This window comes from Hyposmocoma kahamanoa, unplaced genomic scaffold (assembly GCF_003589595.1).
Source record: "Hyposmocoma kahamanoa isolate Upper Pololo Valley unplaced genomic scaffold, ASM358959v1 160, whole genome shotgun sequence".
Classification (NCBI taxonomy): Eukaryota; Metazoa; Arthropoda; class Insecta; order Lepidoptera; family Cosmopterigidae; genus Hyposmocoma; species Hyposmocoma kahamanoa.
The window spans coordinates 6,554,828-6,582,605 of NW_020653575.1; the positions used below are offsets into that span (position 1 = coordinate 6,554,828).

The following is a 27,778-nucleotide window of genomic DNA, read 5'->3' on the forward strand; positions in this document are numbered from 1 at the left end:
AAATTGGTGCTACTGGACCACCTCATTAAGCACCCATAGTGCGTATAAATCTATTGATGATCTTGATGTGATTCATGACTGGTTTCTTAATGGACCCTAGCAGTCAGCGAGTGACAAATTTGGAGTAGATAGACTGTTTAGAACGGAAATATATCAATTATAGTCTGTCGTTTTTGAAGATGGAGTAAAATGACAGTACATTGCGCATAAGTGTTGCCCGCTTGTGAGCAGCTAGTGATTGCAGCCGATGACTGTTGGTTCAGCTTATGAACAAATAGCCGAACTTGTTTCATCTGAATCATCATGACTCATTTGAATTGGTATTTTTTTTAAAATTCATAATAATACACTAAATTTAGCAGTATGTGTATAATAAATAGAAATAAGATACATAGAAAATGAAACTATTATTCTGGATTTAAATTAAACCGACGTTTCGGGCCCTTTACAGGTCCCATGGTCACGGTTGACTGACATGGTTTGTTTGAAAAAACAAACATAGGCGATTTTAATCCGGAAAAATAGTTTAGTAAGAAAAGTTTCATTTCCTATGTGTAATAATCGCGAAAACCTAAGAACTCGATAATAAGACACATATTTTAAAGTTTTTCATTTGAGTTTAATGTACACACGCCAGCACAACAAACTACACAGTAACGTATCTTGTTCCGTTGCACTGGAGGTGATTTTCGAACAAAAATGTGTAGTCTGGTGTGCCGTTGTCCGTACATAAATCCGCCTGTTGTTATTAAAATGTGTACGACTATTAATTGATTTCGATACTAATAGACCACTGTCAAGATAAGAATAAAGAATACAATAATGCAATTAGTAACCTTTAGAAGGCATCGTATCATTCAAAATTCAGACATTTTTGGCAAAATTTTACTTAATTTCACAATCTATTAAAATTGTCGATATCAACTACATGACTATTTAAAATTTTACAAAAACTGGCAACCCTGTAAATGTCATTTTACTCCATCTTCAAAATAGGCAGACTATGCACGCACGTACAGCCCAGGAATAGAATTCCCTGCCTGCGACTGTGTGCCCATGTGTGTTTAAGATGCGACTAAAAAGGCATCTCCTGGACGAGCTAGTTCCATCGTAGACCCTATCTTTACTCCAAGACTAGGTCGTGGTCAAGAGCAAGTCCATTTACTTAAATAAAACTCTGCTTCATATGAACACGTGCCTATAGGTGTAACATAGTCAAAAACAATATTCTTCTCGTCTTATAAACTAGTCACGTAGGACGGTTATTCACCTTGTGGTTACCTAATTTACTAACAGTTTCTAAATGCCTATCTAGACTACAAGGAATCAATAGACAAAGGCCATCAACCTACTTTTTTAGCATTTAAAGCGGAGAGGGGTTTTGTCAATGATATTATACTGGTTTTATAGTTTAAGAACGTGGACGGATACATCAAAATAAAAAGTTGCGGGGACAGGTTGAATGCAGTCGAGCTAGTGTTGCGCAAATTCGATTCTAACAATATTTATATTTTATACTTACATATTACGTAGACATATTTTCAATGTTTTATTGGAAGTCTTCCTTTTGAACAAAGTTGAAGTTATTTTGTGTCGAGGATAATATTTCCGGTCATAATTTCACTATTTACATACTTCGTTCACGACCTAACGCCGCGTGAATATGCGGAAAATACCGTGTAAATGTGCGGTTAGGAATAAATTGATGTCCTAGAACATAAATTCAACCGCTTAAGAAACGTCTGCAACAGAAATAGGAGCCCTGAAGTTTGTTTTCAGTTTATTTAGAGTAACTGTCCTACAAATCAGAGGCTCCTCTAAGAGAGGGCTGAAGATTTGACACGTTTTCGATATTCCTTTTTAAAGTGAGACTGAATAGGTCTTATTTAGGTGTGCATGCTACATAGTCGACCTCAACGTCACTTTCCATCAGGTGAGATGAGGTCAAATGGGGTAATTATTTTTTAACCGACTTTAATAAACGGAGGAGGTCCTCAATTCGAATGTTTTTTTTCTGTATTGTTATGTTACGCGGTAATTTATAGTTTGGCTTTGTTGAGTGTGTGCGTTATTATATATTTTTGATACGTAACGGTTAAAGGACGATAGGGAATCCCCAGTACAAATATATGTACATAGTTAAAACGGAGTCCAAAACCCAAATAAATGTAATGATTGAGCTTCTAAATAAAACATTTTTTTTATTGCCTACAGAGATGCAATACTCAAACACGTTACGCACTCTGAGCCAGTGTCGACAACTTCTGGCTTTTGTTATGGGAACCTTGTGTCGCCACAGGCGAAACTCGCCAGAAGGCTGGCAGCTGTTTCCGCCAAAGAACGGTACCAGTCCCCTGAGCATTATGGCCTAGGGCATGACCGCCATGAAATATTATAAATACCTTAAAATTTCTTTTTTCTTTAACTTTTTTTACTACTATTTATAATTGTACTGTTTCTTTAATTATTTTCCCATTTATAAAACTAGTGCATTACGATTTCAATTTCTACTATTATTAGTTTTAAGGCACACAATCGTAGCCCCGCATTAGGAAAACTCTGCATCGCGGGTGCCATGGATGCACACATAGATCACCACAAATTACACCCAAACGCACGGGAGAAATAAATGTAGGCCATACAAATATTTCTCCCGACCCGGTAATCCAACCCGGGACCTCTGCGTCCAGGATGGTATCCTTTCGACCACGGAGGCAGTTAAAAGTTAATTATTGACGCAGCACATAGCGAGAAACACTAAAACCGGTTGCTAGAGTTACGAACGGCAAGTAGTTCGAGTATAGTCCGATGCACGATGAAATTTGTACCTACGTGTATACGCTCTGTCAAGTAATTGAAAGTGTTTATAAGTACAACTTACTAGTTACATATAAATGGGCAAGTTAAAGGTAGAATTCGTCGAATATCATTAAAAAAATAAAGCACAGGACCTACTGTTATTCCAAACCGACATTCTAAATTCTTAAGAATAGGTGTGGCGGCTCAGAGGCCTTATGATTCATATCAAATGAATTATATGACTCACGTTGAGGACTTCAGCTGTCTATTTACGAACGAAAAAGTATCTGAACTTAAAGTGTTTTTACCGCATTGTCACGTACGCACTTTCTATAGTGCTACTATTTTACGAAGTGTTATCAAGTAGGCCATTATGTACATCGTGATGTTAAAAAAAGATATGTTATTATTACACCTTATACATTTACGCTAAATTACATGTTCATGGAGCTTAGAATTAGTAATTACCTGTGCATGGGCTGTGTCCGTTGTGTGTACTGCGCCATGTCGTCTCTCGCGCAGCTGGCATGGCTAGCGCGCGCGCATGCCGGGCCCGGCGCCGCTAGCTCCGCGAGCCCATCAATACACTCACTACACCACGCAATTCACACTCACTACGCGAGCACACTGCACCGACAACCTGTAACAAACATACTAGATATATTTTGCTCTATGTTTTTGAATTTGATTGACAACGAGACTTGGTACCTATGATACATGATGGGAGAAAATGAACGATTTAACAGTGGCGAGACGTTCCTGTTCCCACCTGGCGGTTTGCCTAAAATTTTCCGCGTATTATCAAAAGACTGTTACACACTACCACTTAAAAAAAGTTATATCCAAAATATTCAAAACGCGTAGTCACCTGTCTTTGATACCGGCCAATCGCAGCGCGCGGACCACCGAGCAAGCTGGTCGAATCCCGGCTTTCATTCATGAAACCTACGAGCTCATGTCAAAACACATACACACATTCGCAAAAGTCTGCTTTAAAACCATAGTAAAATAAGAGATGTGCTACGTATTTATAATACTTCGGATTGAATGAAGGAGGAGGTTTTTAATTCGATTCTATTTTTTTTTTTGTGTATATGGTTACGCAATTACTCTAACATTTGTTTTTTTTTTATAACATTAAGTGACGGGACGTACAAGTCGCGCTCCTGATGGTAAGCTACACGCCTACCCATAACAGTTGCAGTGCCACTCAGAGCTTTAAATCGCAAAGATCTGAAGGGCACTGCCACTGCGCCTGTCATCCTTAGACATAAGTTGACAAGTCCCAAGTGCCTGTAATTTCATTAGCGGCAGAAATAGGCAAGGTGGCAGTACTTCCCTGAACGAACTCATTCGCAAGGAGCTCTACTGCTACAAGTTATTATACATGTGAACTGATTGCAATGATTGTGTTGTTGAGGTTAAGGGGGTACCTCAGTAGTAGACCCATTCAAATTTGAAGAAGATATTCCACCTTTAAGAGTGGCAAATTATGGATTAAATTTCACCCAGTTTGTGTTAATCGATTCCAATAAAACTTGGCTCATAGATGTAATTCCAATGAAAGTAAAATGTTACGATGACCAAGAGTTGATCTGGCAATGAAAAAGGCAGACAGATGAGAGGAATTCCTCAATGGTGTAACACAGCTTCCTCGTGTTTGGGTTCATATTAACTTCAACTGCCTCCGTGGCCGAACGGTTAACATACCGGACTGCCACGCAGAGGTCCCCGGGTTCGATTCCCGGGCCGGGAGAAATATTTGTATGGCCTACATTTATTTCTCTCGTGAGTTTGGGTGTAATTTGTGGTTGTCTATGTGTGTGTCCATGGCACCCGCGACACAGGGTTTCCCTAGTGCGGGGCTATGTTGAGTGTGTGCGTTATTATTATTAAAAAAAAAAATTAACGTTTTGACGAGGACTTTCCTAATATGTTATGCGCTGCACTATCGTTGAGGAGACCACACACAGTAACGAATACAGCGAAAGCAGAACTAACTTTTGAGTCGGTTTTTTTTTAATTAAAAAGTTATGATTATATTAGGTGAAGGAAAATATCGTGAGGAAACCTACACGCATCTGCCAATCAATTTAATGATCTGTGTGAAGTTTCTAAATCAACAAAAAAAACATAAATAGTGGGAACCTCTTGGTTATGCGGGGAGAGCCCTATACCTAACCGCGGATCAGCACGTTTGCACGTACTTACTCGTACAGCACCCTCCCTATTTTCCAGATAGGTACCGAAGCTGCAGGTACGCTCACTTCCCGTCACGCGACTAACGGTTGCCACCGCTGAGCCACCGGCTCTAAGCCGACTACCAAATCTCCTCATTGATGGCGGAGCTGTAAGACATACTCACTTCCCGAAGCCGAATGAACGGCGTCTCTCCAATTCCCAGATTCCTACGCGGCCGGCCTGTGCCCAGCAGTGGGACTATAGGCTCATTATTGCCATGTCCTGGTTACGTATACAATACTGATCGTGTAACGTGAATCACGGATAGATTGCCGTATTTCAGTATGAGAGAAAAAAAGACGAGAAATAACGACTTCCACTACTGGACACAGGCGTCCCCCAAATATCGCAATAAGAACCGGATGGCCCATAGAATAACGTTTAACCCCAATACAAAAGATCCTGAATCAAAAGGAAATTTGTACGAAGAACCAATCGTGTGTACGTTTAACAATGGAAATATGGTCGTACATTTCTGTTACCCTACTTACATGGACGTACTTGTCTGGAAACCGGGTCAGGGTAACCAGAAGAGAAGCGGCAGTGTCTCCCAGTATATTATTATTACATTGCAGCTACACTGTGATCGCCAATCCGCCAGTAGAAGTTATTGACAAAAGAGAGGTTGGAAGCTATATACAGGGTGGAAATTTGAGACGGGTCAGCAAGGGCGGCTACCTTAACCGTGATAGCCACAGGAAAACGGTCCTAGAAAACAGTCCATGATTATGAACATATTTCGATTGGCATTCACAGATTTTTTTAAAATAGTACAGTCAACAAGGCAAAAGGCAATTTTTACGTAACATTTATTATTAAATTGTACGCCTGGTCGTACGCCTATCTACAATATTTAAAGTACTTGCCATCCGTGTCGCATTGCCGTGGGCCACTCTGTATATCTCATCAAAAGTGTGTAGGTATGAAACACGTTTTTGCCAATTACTAAAAATCAGGTCTTTTAATTCTTTCTTTCTTTTTCAATATCAAAGCTGTTTTGATCAATTTCATACTTAAAAAAATAAATAATGTAATCAAATGATGTATACATATTTTAATTTCATTTTAATTCCGTAATCAAATATTTAAAAAGAAGTACCTTGAACCCTAGACATTTTTGATGTGCATTAATCACGTTCAGTATATTATTTATTTTATTAAATTATTTGCAAATATTTAAAAAATATTCTTGACAGTATACCTAATAAAAAATATATCTGATTAGATATATGAATTAGGCTACGCGATTGAAGATATTTATAAACACGTGATTATATACCCTGTATAACTAATAAGCATGACACACAATTTATTGTACAAAGATTGGTCACACGTTCCAGCCAATCAAAATGAAACGTTGCATGTTCAGTTCATAACTATACATGGTATATATGATATTTGTTTTGTGTACGCCGTTTCAGATATCCAGCTGTGAAACTGGAGACTTTCTACCATTTCTCTTTTGGCCGTATCTTTGCGAATGCCGATGTGGAAAAGTTTATATCGTATTAACCGATACGCAGTTCAGGCTGTCTGTATGAAATTGCTGTTCATAACATGCCTTGCACTTCTCCAGTTTCATATATCTCAGAACTAACGGGATAATTCGGATGAAATTGTACGGGCGGTATTGCCCTCAATGGTGACAAATTACAGGTTATTTTGAGCAATTTTCAGGTTAGTTTCCTATACCTTATTTCGGTTTTATTCGAGTATATTATATATATTATCCTGAAATATTAAATAATATTTCAGGATACTATATTCGAATATTAAATAATACTTCATAATAATACTGTAAAACATTTAAATAATAAAAATTACCACCGAAATTAGATATAGAAAATTGCCCAGTTGTCACAATCGATAAGTCCCGTGTAATAAAAGTCGTATTGTGGCCCAATCCACCGCTGGGCACGGATCTTTTCTAAGGTCTGTTGGGGACTTTATACGAGATGTATGTTGAAAAACTAAACGTCACATTATTTTTCTTCACCGTTAGACTAAATAATTAATGGTAAATATACTCTGTTCCAGCCAATTTTCATTACCCCGTGTGATCTCAATGTCTCCTTGTTGGTTCTTAAGAAACTACTATTAATAAAATATGATAGCAAGGCAACACAAACACCCTATATTTCTTTATTATCGTCTCCCAAGTGTGGTCACAACATCGAGTATAAAACTAAAAATAGAGATAAAATAAGGACCATCCATTCCTGGTAATTCATCAGGCAAATGAGCCTTATATCACTTTTAAATGTCAACTCTCGTTTGCACTGAAATCACAAATTAGAAAGCTGAAATAGTACAGCGTCAACAACTGACCTGTGTGTACGTCTTCGTATATTCCAAAAATATTCTGTATTTATTGTAATAAAGATAATATCTCTAACTATAGGGGGCAGTTCCATTTGGTGGTGCGAAAAAAACAGCAAAACATCTAATTACAAAACAAACGGAATCACATTTCATCAGTAATTATATACGTAATTTTTCAATATTCGTCCATTATAGCAAAGCTCAAGTTAAACTGGTCGATTTGAAGTGAAACAATTGACGACACCCGTCAATTGTTTCGAATTCGGGCTGGCCAATCGGAGGGCAGTTGTCATAGTAATGATTTGGCAGAATAGTGTTCAAACAAATTAAATGACATTTCGTCTCTATTTCTGGTTATATACTCGATGGGTCACAACGACGAACATTTGACCAGGAACGCAGTTTTAGTAGCAGTAGACTTCCTTGTGAAAGAGTTCGTCGTAAGTACTGCCCATCTTACCTATTTCTGCCGTCGAGCAGTAATGTATAAATATATAACGAACACACTCATAGCGCCGCACTAGGGACCGGTATCGAGGATGCCATGGACACACAAGTAGTAACCATTAGCAATACTGCGTTCCGGTTTTGAAGAGTAAGGGTCTTGGTGAAATTCGAGGCACATGGGACTTGTCAACTTATGTCTCAGGGTGACGGGCGCAGTGGCAGTGCCACTCAGATCTTTGCAATTTAAAGCTCTGATTGGCACTGCAATTGTTACGTACAGGCGCGTCGCTTACCACCAGGCGCACGGCTTGTCCGTCCCGCTACTTGGTATTATAAAAAAACAAACTCTCGAGAGAAATAAATGTGGACCATACAAATATTTCTCCCGGCCCAGGCATAGAACCCGGGACCTCAGCGTGGCAAACCAACATTTTTTGTTAAATGGGAACATTACTGCGTTCCGGTTTTGAAGGTTAAGGGAAATTACTGGCACATGGGATTTTTCAACTTGTATGGCGATGAACGCAGTGGCAGTGTCACTCAAATCGTTGCGATTTAAAACTCTGATGTCCACTTGCACTAAACTTAAGTATGTCTTAAACCAATGCTTAAATTGATAAGACACTCTTAACACAATGTATTAAGAGTGTCTTTTGCATTGCAATTATTGGTTTAAGACGTACCTAGGTTTAGTGCAAGTGGACATTAGTGGCACAGCGACTGGCGTGTCACTTGATATTGAAAAAAATTTGAACGTCTTATGTGAAAATGTGGACTCTTTTTTAGACGACCCCCAGAGTGACACTGAAAAGGAGAAATGGTCACAAGGGTAAAAAAACGGACATAAAATTGTATAGATTCAGGGGAGATATTGCTGGGTAGCGTCTCGCGCAAGTATGGGCATTGCAGATAAGACTCGTATAACTAAGATGATTTATAGAGTCTTGGAATGGTAGAGGGTTTGTTCAGTTCTTATCGCCTATTACTCTTGTCAGTTTCTACAGTACTTTAAGTAACGAGTATCAATAAATTTGTAGGCTATCCAACCATATGAAACAATACACACACCGCATATCTAGCTAAATAAAAAAAAGTGTCAACTTAAAACGTTTTATTAAAATAAATAAGAATCAGACATAAAGTGGCAATAAAGATTTTTTTTAATCGATTTTGTGACAAAGCAGACTGTATAAAATTGTAACAGTTAAAGAATGATTCAATTAGACGTTACTAAATAAAAAAAACCAAGTTACTTGCAGTAATAAATACATCGTGATATTCAATAAAAATAAATATTGCAAATAAAAAAATATATACTTGTAATATTATGGATAGGCGAAATAGGCGCACGACTTGTTCGTCCCATCATTTAGTATCATAAAAAAAATCCAAGAACACAACATCAATCTCGAACCACTCCACAAATTTAGTTTTTTTTAATTTTTCAAATTTTTCTTAATTTTGAATTTACTGGTCATTAAAGTGGAAAATATTATTATTGCAAATTTAAAATTATCGCCAATTTTTTTTTATATTCTTATTGTAGCTAAAATAAAAAGTATAATATCGGACCAGATTTTTGAAAAATAAAACACTGCATTATTTTAGGAATATTTTTATTGTTCCTGTAAATGTTTATTTACATTTCCACATTTTTTGTTTCTGGTTTTAGTGTTTTTGTTGTTTTCAACAAGATTTTACGATCTTGCCAAGCTAAATCAGTCAGTGAGAAAGTTTAAAGGAAAGGATGTTATTTAAGTTTTATTTTTAACTTTTAGCATATTTATAACATACGCGTTAGAGCGGTGTTGGCTCAGTGGCAAAACGGGTACAAGAATAGTGGTCTAAACAAAAAAAAATAGTTCATATTTTGTCTTATTACATAACAACACTCAGAATATTCTAAATTTTATTGTGAAAAAAAAAAACGCCGAGTTTCGCATTGTTTAAAATAATCACGTGACAACATGGACCTGTTTACGATACGTCTACTTTGCATTTTAGATATTCTGCAGCTGTTTTTAAAATCATCTTGCTGATTAAACAGGTGATTTGGAGATAAGCCGCTATTCTAGGAAGACATCGATATCGATTTCTTAGGTTTTCGCCATTGTTACACACAGAAAATGAGAATATATTCTCTGATCTAAATTTCGACAATTCGGTAATTGACCTTCGGTAGGTGACAAGTGCAATGCTACGGTGCAGCATGGTTCATGTCCAACCGAGTCGAAGAAATTAATAAAACTAGTGGAGGTATTTCGCAATATAATAGTTCCATTTCCTATGAGTGATTAATGTCCCATTTAGTAACGGTACCTCTCGCAAACGATGGCGAAAAATATCGTGGCGAAACCTACATGTCGACGACAGTTTACAGCCCTCAAAAGCATGTGTAGTTCTCAGAGGACGGTCCTTTAGAGGAGACTCGTATCCAGTATTGGGATGTATAAAGCTATGTTGCCTGCCTCCGAGGCCGAACGGTTACCATGCTGGTCTACCACGCAGAGATCCTGGGTTCGATTCCCGGGCCGGGAGAAATATTTGTATGGCCTGCATTTATTTCTCTCGTGAGTTTGGAGTTTGTTCTATGTGTGTGTCCATGGCTCCCGCGACACAGGGTTTCCATGATGCGGGGCTACACTTATAGAAGTGTGTGCGTTATTTATTTATGTTGATGATGATGAAGTTCCGGTCGAAACTTTAGTAGCAGTAGAGTTCCTTGTGAAAGCAAGCAATTACTGCGTTCCGGTCTTGAAGGGTGCTGGTGAAATTACAGGCACATAGGTGACGAGTGCAGTGGCAGTGCCCCTCAGATCTTTAAGACTTAAGCTTCGAGTGGCACCTGCAATTGGTATGGACAGAGCTGTCACTCAAACACCAGGCGCACGACAGGTTAAGGTAGGCGGAAAATGTTATCAATAATGTTAGATATTTTCCTTCCTCATATCACAGAGAACATTTAAACATTTTGCAATGAAAATCTTGGCAAAACAACGGGTATATTATACAAGTAGGTATTACAAACAAATGCTTTTTTTATCGCGATTCAATAAATAAGCTGCATACTAACTGTAACTTCCTATGTATAGAAAGTCATAAAAATGTCTTACGTTTAGATTACGTTAGAAACAACGACTTTGGTATGTATGTACAAAATTGGATAGAGAAGTCACATTATAGTTGCAGTAGAGCTCCACGTGAAGGAGATTGTCCAGGGAAGTACTGCTACCCCTATTTCTGCCGCTGAGCGGTAAAGTGAACATTACTCCGGTTATCAAGGGTAAGGGTGATGTTAATGAAATCCCAAACAAGTCCCCTGTGCCTGTAGCACATGGGTCTTGTCAACTCATGGGCGCAGTGGTGTCGTCCACTAACGAAAAAGCGGTTAAGTGACAAATGGTCAAATAGCCGTTTTAAATAACATATAATCTCAGTACAGAGTACTAAAAAACCGACCTCAAAAGTACGTGGAATTACGTCTGCTAAGTTTCAATGAAATATCCCCTAGTTCGCCACTATAAAGGACTTGATACTGGAGATAATAAAAATAGGTTCTCACTACGACACTACTCAAAGTATATCGAGAGAAAAACGCCTAGAATTGGATAAATAATAAAATCAACTAAGTAATTGCTCCTAAATTAAAGTTAGGCGCTATTTATAAAAATGAATCTCCATGCGTGAACAGCCACCCTTTGAGGTGGATGATTTTCTTCAGAATGAAATGGCACCACTATGGAAATACCCCCTTTCCAACAAAAAAAGAATCATGAAAATCGGTTCACAAATACCGGAGTTATCGCGTAACATACATACAAAAAAAAAGAAAAAAAAACAAAAAAAAAAGAACATACAGTAGAATTGAGAACCTCCTCCTTTTTTGAAGTCAGTTAAAAAATTAGTTAACGAGTTCGACTTATCGGAACTTACCCTAACGTCGCATAGCTGGAATACCATTAAGCAATTCTAAAAGTGGGTTATGGTTTTTATTCTTCTTTGCTATTTTAAAGTTCTGCGTGACACTGCAACTGTTATGGATAGTAGTTACTATGGACAGGTGTGTTATTACGACTTGCTCGTCCCGTCACTTGGTAACATAAAAAAAAAACTTCCTCAATGGCTCAACGGTTTGAGCCGGTTGCTGGATGAGGAGGTCCCGGGTTCGATTCCCGGTAAGACCAATTTTGCAACAAACTTTTCTGAATGGGTTCTGGTCTGAGTGTCGCACAGAGTACTCCCTAGTTTGAGACCAGGTAGGTAGTCGTCAGGCGTATTATTGAACAAAAAAACTGTTTTTTCAGATCTGGATCGCGTATATTTGTTTTTACAAATAAACTAACGTTAATGACTACCGTTTCAACCAGCCGTGAGAATGGGATCTGTAAAGGGACCTAAACGTTGGTTTGTTTTAAAAAACAATTATACGCGACTTAGATGCGAAAAAATAGTTTTATTTCCTATTATTATGTTATTTAATAATTATGATATTTTGAAAATAAAAATTAATAATATAAATTTTACTCATGCGTGTAAATACACTCAAGATTTCGTTTACTCTTTAAACACTTTGTCCACCACGCAGACTTATATCGCCCCATCCATTAGAAATGTACATAAATCACAATTTCGAGGAAAATATTTACATAGTTCGATACAGAATTTAAAGCCGTATATTACCTAAACTTCAAGTATAGACATAGAGTGAATAAATAACTCCTTCTGAAATCCCAGAATCTCTACTTATGACTTAGAATGTAAGTTACGTCTATTAGAGTTGTCAGACACGATATATGATTTATGTGCGTAAATAATTTTGAAAATAACCCGCGGTGAACGGACGGACTTACAAAAATCTTTGCAAAAAATGTGAAAATCACTAACAATTAAATTAATATACAATAATTACGACTTTTTATGAAAAGAAATCGACGACAAATGTTGGTGGAATCACATCTATTTGCCAAGTTTATTTCCAATCGGTTAACGGAAAGTGGACGAAATCCAACAAACCGGATTCATCCCCTAATTTGTCACCCTTAGATGTAGAATATTTTTTTTTTGTCAAATTTGAATGGGAGCACTACTGAGGCACCCCCTTTCTAACAATAAGAGTCATCGGAATCGGTTTACAAATATCGGAGTAATGGCGGAACATACACACAAAAAAAATACAATCGAAAAGAGAAACTTTTTTTTAAATCAGTTAAAAACAGCAACACCATGCATATTAATTTTTCCATAGAAGGAGCAATGCCTATAATAGTATGAATAACATTTAAAAGCTTTTCAAATGTAAACAGTTGTTTTAAATAAAAAAACCAAACTTTTAATTCGTTTTGCGTATTTTTTTACAAATTGTAAGTTAAGTCTCTGCTTTACCGTCGGTGCTTTATAATATAAGACTTTATTCAGGTGTATAATTAGTTATATATTTCGCAAATAATGTCCACAAACCGATGTGATGAACTTGAAACAAAGTCAACATTCCTGCATCTATCTGAAGTGTATCCACCTATAGCTAATGTAGAGCGAATTTATTTCTGTATCGTACTAAAATATTGCGAAAGTGCTTTATATAATAAGTGGGTTACATCAAGCGGAGTATTTACCTAGATATTAGTTGATAGATACATTACAGTGCACACGTTGTTTATCTATGTTTTATCGCACTAAAACTGGCCACATGGCCCTGTTATCACATAGGTATCTATTATTCGTTAGCTTATTGATTTTGACGTAATTTACACACGATTTTTGCTGCCGGGTGACTTTGCCAGTTACAATGGACATTGATGTTTTCCTTAGTGCAATAGCTGGCGTATAAATGATAACCTTTGGAATTGTAATAGGTCCGAGTAGTCTGGAGATAAAATCGGCAGTGTCTCGTCTGGTATTATTATTTTTATGATATGATATTGCAGTGCCACTCAGAGCTTTAAATGGCAAAGATCTGAGGGGCACTGCCATTGCGCCGGTCACCCTGAGACAGTTGACAAGTTCCATGTGCCTGTAACTTCACAAAGAACTCTACGCTACTATTATTATTACAACAAAGCTTTATTGCCAGCCCACCTGCCTTTAACGTGGCGATTGGTGCACCCGTCCCCTTTGCTTTTTTTTTCTACAAAAGCTTTGTCTAGGTGCGAAATATGACAGAAGCATATGTACGCATGCCTTTTTTAGTATTATACTCGTATGTAGGCAACCGGTTTAATAAAAATTACGGAGCAAGGTAAACATTTGCTATGACACTTTATTTTAAATAAGTTGTTATCGGTGAAATTAGTAATTAAATGCTTATGAAAAATCATAAACTTACGGCGTAGATTGTTATTAAGTGGAATCTATAGTCATTATAATATTAAAAAAAAACACTGTTACGTTTTTGAGAATTAATTGGAGAATTTACGTTGATTAATTGCTAATATTTTTTGTAAAAAACACATTTATCACTCTAGAGGTGGTAGGAATGTTTCTAATTATTATGTCTACATTTATTGCATTAGTTTTAGTTAGACAGGCAGGTTTTTGCGTAAATTAAACCATTTGATTTGCAGTTTACGTTACAGATGGAAGGCAAGATTTTTTTATCAACAAAGTTATGGATAACTTCTTAAAATCAAATGGTATTAACAGAGATCATAATAGACAGTACGACTTCTTAGATTTACGCGATTATCACACATAGGAAATGAAACTACGTTTTCAGTCAGCCGTGGGTCTTGTAAAGGGCCCGAAACATTTGGTTTATTTGAAAAAAAAAATCGCTATTTAGATCGATAAACAGTTTATTTTTTTATAATACCAAATCATTAATTTGTAAGTATTTAATTACTAGGTTTTTTTCTTTTTACTAGTAATAAACGTTGGTGGATGATACCTCCTTGAAATCAGGGAATAATGGTATTATTATATTGTGTTCTATATTTTTTTACGTATAGCTGTCAATTATTTTTCTACGATAGCGTATTTATTTATTTAGAAGATTTTTGTGACGAAAAAAGAAAATAAACCATATTTTATTTTGTTTTTTGCCTTTAATTTTCAATCATTCCAGATTTCAACGAGAGGTGTTGTCTACTCTATGTGTATTATTTGAAATATACGTAACTATACCTGTCTATTTCGCCATGTGATTATTTATTAACCACATACACTTAGCACTACCACTATCCTTACTATTTGACTGGTAATAGACTTGGTGTAATATTTAACTGAGATTTAAATATATGAATAACTAACTACGTAAGAGGTTAATTAGTGTATGTCGGTGAAGAATTTTTGCGTTTTTTTGTATCGAGCACCAGTGGGGGCCGTGCAGACGGACTGGGTGTGTTAGGCTTAAGCCATCGTTCGGTTTGCGGCCCATGCCTTACCCTGGTTACAAGGGTTTATTTTAGACCTTGGCCAAAGAGCAACCACCAACTTAATAAGCTTATTTGCACTTACATAAGCGTTTCCGACGTTCAGCCGACAATCACAACACCGCACTGCTGTTTATGTAACCTCCAAACTCTTTCACACCAGCTTAACGCTGCACCAGATATTTTGCGCAGTTATACGCACTAGAAACTCCGATTTCTGACGACGAGATGGGAAAAGTAACAGGAAGTTGAATGACACTCTCCAATCACAAAAACCACTTCAGGCTCTTCCCTAACACTAAACTAAGGCAATGACACCAATTAAAGTGTTTTGTTTCTTACCTTTTAGCAGAAAACAGACGTGGAAGCTCCCAACGGGACTTAGAACGCACGAACACGCAACTTGCACTAGTGAATATCACAATTTTTTACAAAACCTAATTGTTTTACACCACTATCTACGTTTATACAGGTAACACAAGACGTTTTACGATACCCTGACACGTTTAGAGTTTTCGAAAAGTCCATTGAACTGTTTAGGTTGAAATTTACGTCGAGCGAAATTATAAGTACGGAATGGCAACGCTGTATAGTCGACATGAGTTTGCATAGCGCGGCCGCTAGGCGGCGGTGCAGTCGGAGGGGGGCGGGGCCGAGCGGGACGCGGCGGGTACGCGAGAGGGACGGAGCGGTACACACACTACCAGCGAGCGAACGGACACCGACGGCGAAGCCACGTTGCACAGAATAATTCTCTATGGTGTGCTTATGGGATTCCTATTTCGAAACCACGATTGTTTAGATCGCGAAGACATTAGCGCATGATGGCGAGCTATGTGGCGACTGGTGACCTTTTCGACGTATCGCGTCACCGCGGGTGGCGATAACGCGAGGTCGTCGGTCGAGCGTGCGACGTTGCCAGCTCGCTCCGGCATCCGACGGAGTTTGAGCCCACCACGTTTCGGATTACGAAAGTGCGGCAAAATCCCCGCGGCCTTTTGATACCGTACCTGCACTGCCTAGCCTAATGAACCTAGCCCTAGACATAGACACATAACGTGATCATGTGAGGTGAGCCAAGCCCAGCACTTACATTCCTGCTAAACTTTTGTAAATATTATTGACAACACTGAGACAGGAAAGTGATTAGAGGTCGGTTTAGTGTAATATGTACAAAAGTACCTAGCTATTTACTAGGTATTATAATATTCTTTACGATCAGATTTGGTAAATAGGTAGAATACTTTCTAATAACAAAGTATTAAAGATCAATTCATATCAAATTGAACTCTTCCCTACCCAATTCTTCAATTGTAATTACAACTTCTTATCTACACATTAAATCGGTACCTACTCATTAATCAATTTCAGGAACTCTCGAAGTTTGTATTTTTAGTATGTGCGTAACTGTACTCGTCATTTTACCTCACAAGAAATCAGGTCATAGAAAATAAACTATTAAAACGCTAAAGCGTTGTAACTCTGAGTGGCACTGCAAATGTTATGGACAGGCGTGTAGCTTCCCATCAGGCGCACGACTTGTTCGTCCCGTCACATGATATTATAAAAAAAAAACTTACAATTTTATAATATTTTTTTCATACCATACCCTGCGTCGATCAACAGAGATTTTTTGACACATATTCTAATTCATATCATTAGAGCACAGATACTATTAATATTAATACTATTCATGTGTCTGCAATTTCTTTCAAAACTTGGCTAGAATCCAGAATGTTTTGTGTTTAGTATAACATTAATTACATCGTTTGTTTACTCCTCAGTAAGCATGTTTGTTGTTTCGGATCATCTTTTTGTTTAGATAAACAAAAACATTATTCCTAACGTATATAAAACTGAAATAAGAATAGCTAGAGCACCCAGACACGGTATACCGTCCATTGTTTTGAAATATTGTCATGTTATTTCCGTCATTATGTTAGTCAAACAGATTAGATGTTTATTGTCGTCACATTCATTCCATTTCTGTTGAATAGTGATTAGAAATACAATTTTTCCTCACTTGAGTTACCTACTGTATGCTTACACGCAACACAATCCATAAATTATGTAAGTGGGTGCATATACACAATCAATAATGTTACTTGTCAATGGGAATAAAAATAGATCTTACTGAAGTGTCATGGGAAATTAAATTGAAAGCGGATGGCACAGAAGCAAACGGGTAAATTGACTTGTTAAATAAATGTGTCGACTAAACCGGCAACAGGAGCCCGTGTATCGTTGTAACGGTAAATTGACTTGGATTGGAGGGCTTCTGGGACTCGCAGTAATTACTGGTTGCGATCGGGCAGGACTTCTGCGAAGGTCGTAGCACCACCCACGCTTTCGACGATCCCCACACCGCATCCCACTATTCCCTCCCTCCACCCAACGGGAGACTTTCGGAAGTAGGTATACTTCTAGAACAGGGTGAATATTCTCGTTTGGAATTTGCGCAACTTTTTGGTCGAAACGGTTTTAAAAGTCTCGTGCAGTTTCGGTTATGAAAATATTATTTATAAACCAATTTATTAAGTGAAACATGTAGTTTCTGAAGCAGTAAGCGTGAAATTAGTTACATGACTATTGAAAAACATACTTTATATAGTTTAATGGCTTTCGTTCCTACCTCATTTGTGATTCAAATATTACCTCATTTATATGCAGTAATATCGTATTGTTATTATTTTGAGTGTTGAAATTTTATACGGACAATTTTTTTTTTATTCCCATCTTACACGAAGGAGCTATGAAAAGGGAAAGATCTCGAAGCAGTCCTTGAATTTTAACTTGATAAAAGTTTCCTTTGTAATGCTCTGTAACTTGTTCTTACAAAAAGTTTTTCTTGGCACGACTTTCTGTTCTGCCGTTGGAGCGGAAAATGTCTGCAAAAACTAGAATATTTTCCGGCTGAAAATTATATCTAGACTAGCTAAGTGCAGATTAGTACTTTTTGTTTACCTACTGCAATTTGACTTAAGATTTTATTTGTAAGTCAATGCTAAGATACTTAAAAAGGATGCGAGTTTTTTTTATTTGAGTCGCTTTCTGCACATTGTTGTGTAAAAAAGTTGTGAAAATTTATATTCTGCGTTGCTTATTTTACCATTACATTGGGAACTTTGCGAATAGCCGTATCAGAAAAAGATACAACTTTGTTGAAGCTGCCTATTCGACTTCATGGTAATGTCTTTACGTATTCAATGTAATGGGTTACATTACATTGAATCTGCTTTAGGAAAGATATATAAGTATCGATTTTGCTTGTCTCGAAGGGTAAAGAGGTCATTGGCGAAATATCAACATACAATCTAAAGTTAACCAGTTCTTCGCCGTTCTAAGTGAATGTTGCAATATAGACCTTAACAATTTATATGGAAGGACTCGAGATCGTTCCGAGAATCATTAAAATCTCGTAAAGGAAACTTGCCATTACTTCATGATTGCAGGTTGAGTGAGTGAATTGCCGAATTTGTGCCTGCCGGGGCAGCTATTTTATATTGAATTCATGTATTACTGCCGATTTGGAAATTTGAAGGAAGCGGTCTTTTGTGCCGCATTTGGAATATCGAATTCAAATTCAAAGTTTATCAGTCCTTAATTTCATATGTAAACCTAAGAACAATAATTTATGACTTATTGTTCTTAGATGTAAGCAAATTACATTTAAAATTGTCATATTGATTAAAAACTATTCATTGGTCAGGTTCCCTTGTAGAATAATTAGGAAACGCTAGGGTTGTTGTAAATAAAAATTTGTTGTTCGTATATTTGTTATTTGCAAAATTTATTTTAGATGTCGTAGATGAAAAACAACATGAAAAAGGTAAAAGGGTCTCTACCATGGAATTTCGTCATCCAAGTATGCAGAAGATGTATAATAAACCCGTGTATCGTTTTTACTTCACTATAGTTTTAAACTACGTAAATGACAAATTTTGAATAAACAATTAACCGGAATCTTATTATAGAAGCGTATACATTGCCCTTTAAATGAATTTTTTTAAATGACTTGTAGTATTTAGAATTTATATGTATATACAATGTCGACTTAACTTAGATTATGATTTGTAAATTTTTTTAACAAGGATTAACAGGATACATAAGAACAATTTACGTTATTTTGCTTTAATAAGAATTGTAGTTGACCATAAGGTTTAATTCTGTAAATTGCGCATTCGACTTAAAATACGAGAGCATTCAGAATGCAAAAGTGTGTAGGTGTATTTGCCATGAGCTCGGTTCGCGCGGTACTGGGTCTAAGGTTCTCGGAGAGCGCCGCGAGATGTGTTGGTTGACTCGGTCGCTAGAAACCTCTCGTGTTCAAAGTTAAACTCGGCTTGAATTCTGTCGGTCTGGCAACGTCGCATCCGACACAAACGCGTATAAATAGGTGGTTGGTTTTAACTGCCAAGATAATCTTTGGCGTGACAAGCAACTTTTCATTCTTTCCATTATGCTACCAGTACAAGTTGTAATGACGTTCGAGATTCGTCGTCGTCCAACCGACTTCAATAATTATTTAGATATGCGGCGCCTGACTTTCATTCTCTTCAACCTACGCTTCATTTTTAGAAACCTGAAAGTGACTTAATCAAACACATATAGGTAGTCTAGTGTTTTGAACTACCTAATCTATCTTAGACAGTACTGGTGTCAATATTGCCCATCGTGTATTCAACATACATTCACTTAGTATATTCGTGCATATACCCATATAATTACAATAGGAATAGCTGTACACTCAGCTACAGGTAAATCTGTACAAATTGTCACGTCTAATCGTTGCTTAAATGACGTAAAGTACAATATTGTCAACAAAGAATCTTGACGATGTGTACGCTACCAGGCTGCCACATGCTGCCCTACCGTACCTAATCTCATAGATATCTTGTAGTTATTTAAGTACATATATCTTTATGTACCTGTTCGATACCGAAAAAACTTCGCCCGTAAATTTTGTATGTCTAGGGCTTAGAATAATAACGCATAGAAACCTAGTCCGCACACGCTAAGTGAGGCAAATTGAAGCGCGCCCAAAGGGCCTACACGAGCGGGCGGGCCTTCAGTGCTCAAGGTCAACTTGCACCGTGAACATATCAAGAATTTTAGCTAAAAATGACGAAACATAAAATAGATACTAACATCACATTCCACAAGGAAGTAACGCGTTTCAACTTGTATTTTTATATAAATATTCACTAAAACCGAAAATTAACCTACTACTAAAACTAGCCTACATGAATTTGATTTTTGCCTCACTTGTGACAGTTCGTTTGATATGAAACTATCATTCTATGCGTTATTATTCTAAGGTGTAGGTGTGTTACGTCGTTCTTTAGTTTCTTTCAAACATTTTTATACGCGCTAGGCAACTAAAAGGAAACTTTTTGAGATGTGCCTTTCACGCAACCTGCGGTTGGCAGAGAGAACACGGATCGATCGAGCGACGTTGCCGCTCCGTGCACTGAGCATGGCGGGCGCGGGCAGCCACTTGTGCTAGCGCCGCGCGGTTTTTATGCGTGCCTGTGTGCCGCTTGTTTGCAGCTGTGTGCTGCACGCACGAGATTATTTTTATTGTTTGTTGCTATTTCCCAATCAATGTATGCATGAAATAATGACACCTGACCTGACGTTACCACTTCGCAGCAGCGCATTTATTAGTTCCTATCGTATTGCATTGTATCGTTAACATTTGAAATGTCGGTTATTTTAAAACTTTTACTGCATTCCAAAATGTTTCCTTACTTTTTCTTGTACTCCCTCTGTAGGTACCCTAGATTAGTTTGTTGTACTTATTTCTAAAATAACGTAGGCTCTTTGTTTAAAAAAAATGTAGAACTTATATAATATACACAACGTGATTAAACAAAGCAATGTAGGTATACTTCTGACAAGAATCGAAACCAATTTTTCGATTCAATAAGTACTTAAAAACAATTTTTATTAATACTAAATATTTATACTTTATGTATATAGGTACATAAGAGTAATAATTCTCACAGACTGCAATAAGAGCGCCTCCCATTGGCATAAAAATTCCCTCAGAAATAATTAATTACCCATGTTTAAAGGTAACTTAGGTACGTAATATAACTAAGCAATAAAACAAGACCTTAGAAAAGGGGCAGTGAAAATACGAATTATTTTATTCGGAACTAGAAAGCACCACACTAATTACAGATATTAGCAGGTAAGTATAACGTGCCAATTATCCTGCAGATAAAGCTATGGTCGAAAATCTTATCTATCAACTTTTCTGACAATAAGTCGTGGAAATAAATGGTTTGTATACGCAATAGGACTTTCAATTAGACATAATAAATTGACGATTTGTGGGTTTCTATTATTCCATTGACCTAGGTCAATGTAGTTTTCGATAAAATTCAAAGTATTGTTCATTTACCTAGCTTAAGTGTTTCGATAAAATTCAAAATAGTGTACATTGACCTAGGTCAAGTGTTTCGATAAAATTAAAAAATAGAGTTCATTTACCTATGATAGTGTTGTTTTAAAAGATCAATTTACTAACTCACACAGTGTGTCATCAAGGTAAATTATATCTTTTTAATGTGTCCGAAGAGAAATAGTCGTCTTTTTTTGTTTTTTCTTTTTTGAGCGATTATGTATTTTCTTCTTTGTGAATTAAACCAAACACATCACTACACCACACTATACTATAAAGGTAGCTGGTGGTGTTGGTGCAGCGTCTATTACAGTACTGGTATGCTAATCAAATGAACAGTGTGAGCTAGGTTGGCTGTCTCTCTGGTGGCTACCGGTTGGAGTGCGGAGTGAGACAAAGTGGGTTGAGTTCTCCGAAGCTTTTGAACCTGTACATCAAAGACCTGATCATCGGGCTGAGCAGTGAACGCGTTGGTTGTTCGATTGATACTGTATGTATTAATAACATTAGTTACGCGGACGACATGGTGCTGTTCTGTCCTGCGGTCGGGGCTCTCAGGAGACTGCTTGGTGTTTGTGTGAAGTAGGTTAGTAAACATGGGCTGTTATACAATGGCAAAAAGAGTGTGCACATGGTCTTTAAGGCCGGCGCCGGTAAAGTACCAGATTTAGTTTTTTTTTAATAATATCAAGTGACGGTACGAGCAAGTCATGCGCCTGATGGTAAACTACACTCCTGTCCATAACAGTTGCAGTTCCATTTATAGCTTTAAATCGCAAATATCTGAGGGACACTGCACTGCACCTGTCTCCCTGAGACATAAATTGACAAGTCCCATGTGCCTGTAATTTCAGTAGCACCTTTACCCTTCAAAACCGAAACACAGTAATGCTGGTATTACTGCTTGGCGGCAAAAATAGGTAAGGTGGTAGTACTTCACTGGACGAGCTCTTTCACGAGGAGCTCTACTACCAGGCTTGATGGTGGCATTCGGAAACGATGGTACCAATTTAAATATCTTGGGAATTATGTTACCAATGACCTTGATGATCAGGCCAATATAGAGAGGGAACGTAGCAGCGTGTGCATCAGTTATGCTAAAAATCGCCCTACGAGTGACCTACAATGGGTTTCGATTGTTGATGGGGTTGCCCCGCTTTTGCTGTGCATCTATCGTATTTGCGGAGGCGAGAGTTGATGGTTTCAATGTCATTATCCGCAAAAAACTGCTCAGCAGCTGCTCATTGCTCAGCAGACTGAGGGGCAGCACCAACACCATCTTACAGGTCATACCTGATAGATATGACCTATCCATAATGAAATCTTTCATTCGGATCCTGATTGAAATTGTCTATTGGGTCAAGAGGGTAACAAGAGACTATTTGGTCTTGCGAATGACAGATAGTAGGCTGCCATTTTTTATAACTGACTTTTTGTGCATCTATTTATTATTCTTACCACTAACCTAGCCTTTAATTTACATTTGTAACGCTATTGGACATTTAATAAATAATTATATTATTATTGTTATAAACATGGTATCACTATTTTTCAAAGAAATATTAAGGGTTAAAATATGAAACGGCCGTTACGTTCTGAAAAATTTATTTAAGGTTAGATTTTTAGATAATAGAGAATTAGAGTGTTATATAAATTATATTTGTTTAGTTAAATTATTTACTCTCATTGTCTATACATTTCTGCCATCTAATCGGAAGGTCATTTAATTCTTTGCGATAGAACTCTGGGGACCTGGACTTCAAGCTGTGTGAAGGCATTTTGTACTGCTTCCTGCCATACTGTGGGCATGCTAACATTAAATAATTCCTTGGTAGTTTGATACGGATCAACTTCCATCAACACCTTCAACTCATCGTTGTTTACCTTAGTGACTGGTCTTCCTCGTGGTTCATTCTTCAAGTCGAAATTTCGCAAATTGTCGAAAAACGCACGATGCGTTCGTTAGCCGTATCCTCGTCAAACACAGCATTGACATTACGAGCCGTTTGAGCAGTGTTAACTCCATGTGGGAACTCGTATTCGAAAATTACTTTGATTTTCACTGTATCCATCTTCACGTTAAAACAATTGAAAGTCAAACAATTAACTAAAATTACTTTTTTTAAATTAAGACTGTTTTACATTTTGTTTGAAAAAAGTTTCACTCTGAAATCTGACACCGTGCACGTTTAATTTTAATTCAAAGTGGCCAGTACGATAAAATCGGCAATTTCATATTTAAACCCCTATTATTAGTAGCTGCGAATTTGGTTATCTATGATTAAAAGTCCGACTGTAGGGTAGGGTAATAAATAACCTCAATAACCTAAGGTAATAAATAATCTCAATTCGTAAAGAAACATAAATGTATACACAATACTTGTACTCTGTGTGTTGTTCATTAACTAATGTCGCATTTTGCAAGAGCCCTAAGCCATGTCATATTAACAAGTACGAGCACATTTGCGATGGATATTAAAGATCCGCTACACGGGTTCACGTCTTTGGCTGGTACTGTTATTTCTCTGGCCAGTACCCCTGTTCATGTAAGCGGCTGGGTTGTCATGAGGTGGACGCTGCAGGCGCCCGGGTGCAGGGGGTGGTGGAGGTTGGGCCGGCTGCTGGACCGGCACACTTGGCGGCTGGATTATCAGGTCTTGACGAGGCGCCATGCCTGAAGAGTAAACGAAAATAGGTTTGATTTAGATATGTTTTTTATTAAAGTTTGATGCATCGTTCTTTCTCTGACGTCGTTGTGTTAACAATCGTAGACGAAAGACTGCGGTTTGAATGAAGACATACTCGTATATGACGTTTGGAAGTGCTCACACCACATTTCATACTACAGTCGCAGCACTATATTAGAATCGATATAACAAAAAAATACCTAAACAGTGCCATCACTGTTAATTTGTTAGGGCATTAACTAAAAAAGTGTATTTTTTCAGAAATGATCAAAAACTAGTTACTTCCCGTGAAAGATTATAAAAATTTAAGTGTAAGCTAAAGTTCATTACAGACATCTAAACAATTTCCTACTTGCCAAATATATTTAAAAATAAAAGAGAAAAAATAATTTCATATTTTTTTAGCAAGGACTTTTTTGTAGAATTCGAGCTCACATAAAGTTGTCTCATTTTAAGTGAAGTAGATATATTTTTAGTTGTTTCTTACAATATTCTAACGACAGTTTTATTGACGTGTAGAGAATCAAATTTTACGTCCAGCAATGGTGTAATCTGGAATTTCACGTATTTTGAGTTATAACACTATTGTAATAGTAGTGCGATATGTCAAGTTATGTATATAGTTGTCTATGATGTCAAGGATAGCTAGCCGTGTTCGACGTCACGATGTCATTCATAATTGGTCTATAAAAGCATTTTTATTCTATGAATGCTGCCTACAAACAGCCGAAAATTGAAGTCGTATAATGTGGGTACGTAATTCACAAAGTAATTTGGCTCAGTATTCATGGCGTAACGATGGCATAATACTACGGCAACGAGTCGAAAACGAAACATGTTGGTGGAAAAAAGAAACATTAGAGAGAGCCAAGGAAAACGAACGGCGGCGCCACGCCTAAATTTAAAAAATCCGTACATAGATGTGGTAGGACGTTTGTGAAATTATTAATTCTAAAATTGTTACACCTGTTACACGGTTCTGTTTCTTTGAAATAGGTGTTTAAATAAACGTTGTTGCCAGGCGATAATAACAATTTACTAAGTACTTAAAAGAGGATTGCGAGAATGTGTATACATGTTTCAAGTATTTAGAATAGGAAAAGTTTTAAGAATATTTTCGAGCAGAAACAGGAACTGACTGTGTAGGAAAACTTGTGCTGTTGCTACCTATAAATCACAACCGAAAAAACAAACTAATGAATAGTGCTGTACATAGGTACGATACCTACATTATATTAATATTTTCATGATACAACATAACATAAAAATTAGAGAAAAAGTGGGTGTTACGTACCCATAGAGTTTATGAAATTTCCTAGATTGGTTATGGTCTTAAGAAAAAAAACTTTGCTTTATTAAATATAAAATTTGTAGAAAACTGTGTTTTTTACTCATTCGCATGACTAAAGTACCGCATTTGCAAGTGATATCAGTTAAAAATACACCTCCGTTCCCAACAAATATTTCCTGAAGTAGAGCATCTCTTTATATTTAGTTGGATTTTTTATTAAAAATATCATTGATAGTCGCAAATGTCACTTAGAAAAACAATCTTGCGATGTTAGTAGATTCTTTAATTCAGTTCGTAATGAACTCATTGAAACTAAATCAGTGCAAAAGAAACGTTAAAGTTTTTTCACTATTATTTCGCTTAACAATATTTCGTTTAATCTCTATCACTATTTTGTTATCAATCTAATTAATAAAAAAATATATTTCTCCTTACTGAGTGATATAGTAAAATCGCTCCCTTAATGAGACAACACTATTTTTTTTTCATCAAAAACTAGGTACCTTGGATTCGCTCTGGGCCTTTTGGAGGGAAAAGTGTCGTCTTTATTTTGACTTTCAATTATTTTGTGAAATCTAGTTTAAAGTGGAATAGGATAGTGCTACTGTGCCTTAATCGAAGATTAAAACGCGAAATTATACGAATTTCGAAGTAAAATACCCATATCGGCCCGTTCTAAGGAATCCCGAGTCAATCCAAACACGTCGCCTTAAATTGCCTATCCTCTTTGTGGCGGCCATATTTACAGAAACATAATTAAACGAAGACATGGCTCAAAGGACTTGTATCTAAGCCAAAATTATTAATAAAAAAAGTAGGTACCTTCCAAACGTCAGTCTATTATCACCGTTGACTTATTTGTAAGTCAATGATTATCACCAATTAAAATCCGTCTACTTAAGAGACTTCTATGTTATTTACATGCATGCCAGCACACGGTGTGCGTGAAATAAAATAAAATTGTATGTTACAAAGAGTAATAAAAGATGCATTCATATTTCAAATGACTTATGTGTGAATTTTCAACTTTTCTTGTACAATATAAACCATTATATATACGGCTGTAATCGTTACCACGCAATATGAGTTTTCTGGACGTAGCTTCGCTTTAAATCGCCATTAAAACACACAATACAACATAGCTAGTGCGTACTATTTAAAATTTTATGCTACCTACTATTTAATATTGTGTGTAGTCGTTTATCTGGGGCTCTCCGGACATTTTAATATTATTGGGTGTCCCCTGCGGAAGGCAGAGTCTCCTCGCTCAGGCCATCCAAGAGACGCGTCGACAATGACGCAATTGCAAATTGCCGCTCCGATGAAGCAAATGACATGAAATTAATTACAAATTTGAATAAAACTTACGTTACAAAAATTATCCGTATATTCCAAAAAATTATGTATTTATTGTAATAAAGATGATATCTCTAACAATAGGGGGGCTGTTCCATTCTGTGTTTAGGGGGTTGTAAATCTCGTTTTGTTGATTCCAGACAATAAATAACTCGATTTCACTAAAATGTCGATTACGTTGTTTTTGATAATAGTTTTATTTTTGTAACTGTAGTAAACACGATTCCTTAAAATTTTCACGATAGAAAAATCACACAAACTTGCCTCGAAATTTTACAAGAAAACCGCTATATTCAATAGTAAGTACTTTACATGTACCAACGATTTTGTTTTATATCAACTGAACTAAGTAGAACACTTATAGTATACGATATACATTTTTCCAATGCCTTTAATTTCGTTTGTAAAAAATAAATAGGACGCGAGCTGAGGTAGTAGTCGACTCGAGATTTTTCAAGCCACAGTTCACAACACTAGCCCAATGCGAGTTGGGAGTTCACACGTTTCACGAAGGTTCTGAGACTTCCTCGACATGTAGGTTTCATTACGGTGTTTTCCTTTGCTGTTAGCGAGAAGATTGCTATTAAATATTCATAAAATGTCCGCGATGCAGCCTTTCTTCTACTGGACTACAAAATACGGTCAAAATTTAGTTCTCTTATATTGTACTTGACTAGTTAGAGAGACGTGGCTTTGCACAAGAGGCCAGCGTGTCCATGCGTAAAGATGGCAGGGTTTTTTTGCATTGATCTAATTCTATAGGTTTTGGACAATGCGAAGTCAAAGTCAAAGTCAAAGTCAAAGATTATTTTTTCCATAGGTAAAATAAATTTACACTTGAAAACGTCACATTTAAGCT

General features: G+C 36.9%; 1 protein-coding gene across 1 annotated transcript in view; it reads right to left on the reverse strand.

The window, feature by feature from the left end:
* The window catches only part of LOC113225469, a 193,273-nt gene extending 177,425 nt beyond the window's left edge, over window positions 1-15,848 (reverse strand). The window contains exons 1-2 of the mRNA XM_026457786.1: window positions 15,519-15,848; window positions 3,268-3,439 (exon numbers count right to left, since the gene is read on the reverse strand). Of these exons, the coding sequence (XP_026313571.1) occupies window positions 3,268-3,305 (38 nt within the window). The 5' untranslated portion in view covers window positions 3,306-3,439; window positions 15,519-15,848. The remainder of the gene's footprint in view (window positions 1-3,267; window positions 3,440-15,518) is intronic.
* Between the last annotated feature and the right edge of the window lie 11,930 nt (window positions 15,849-27,778).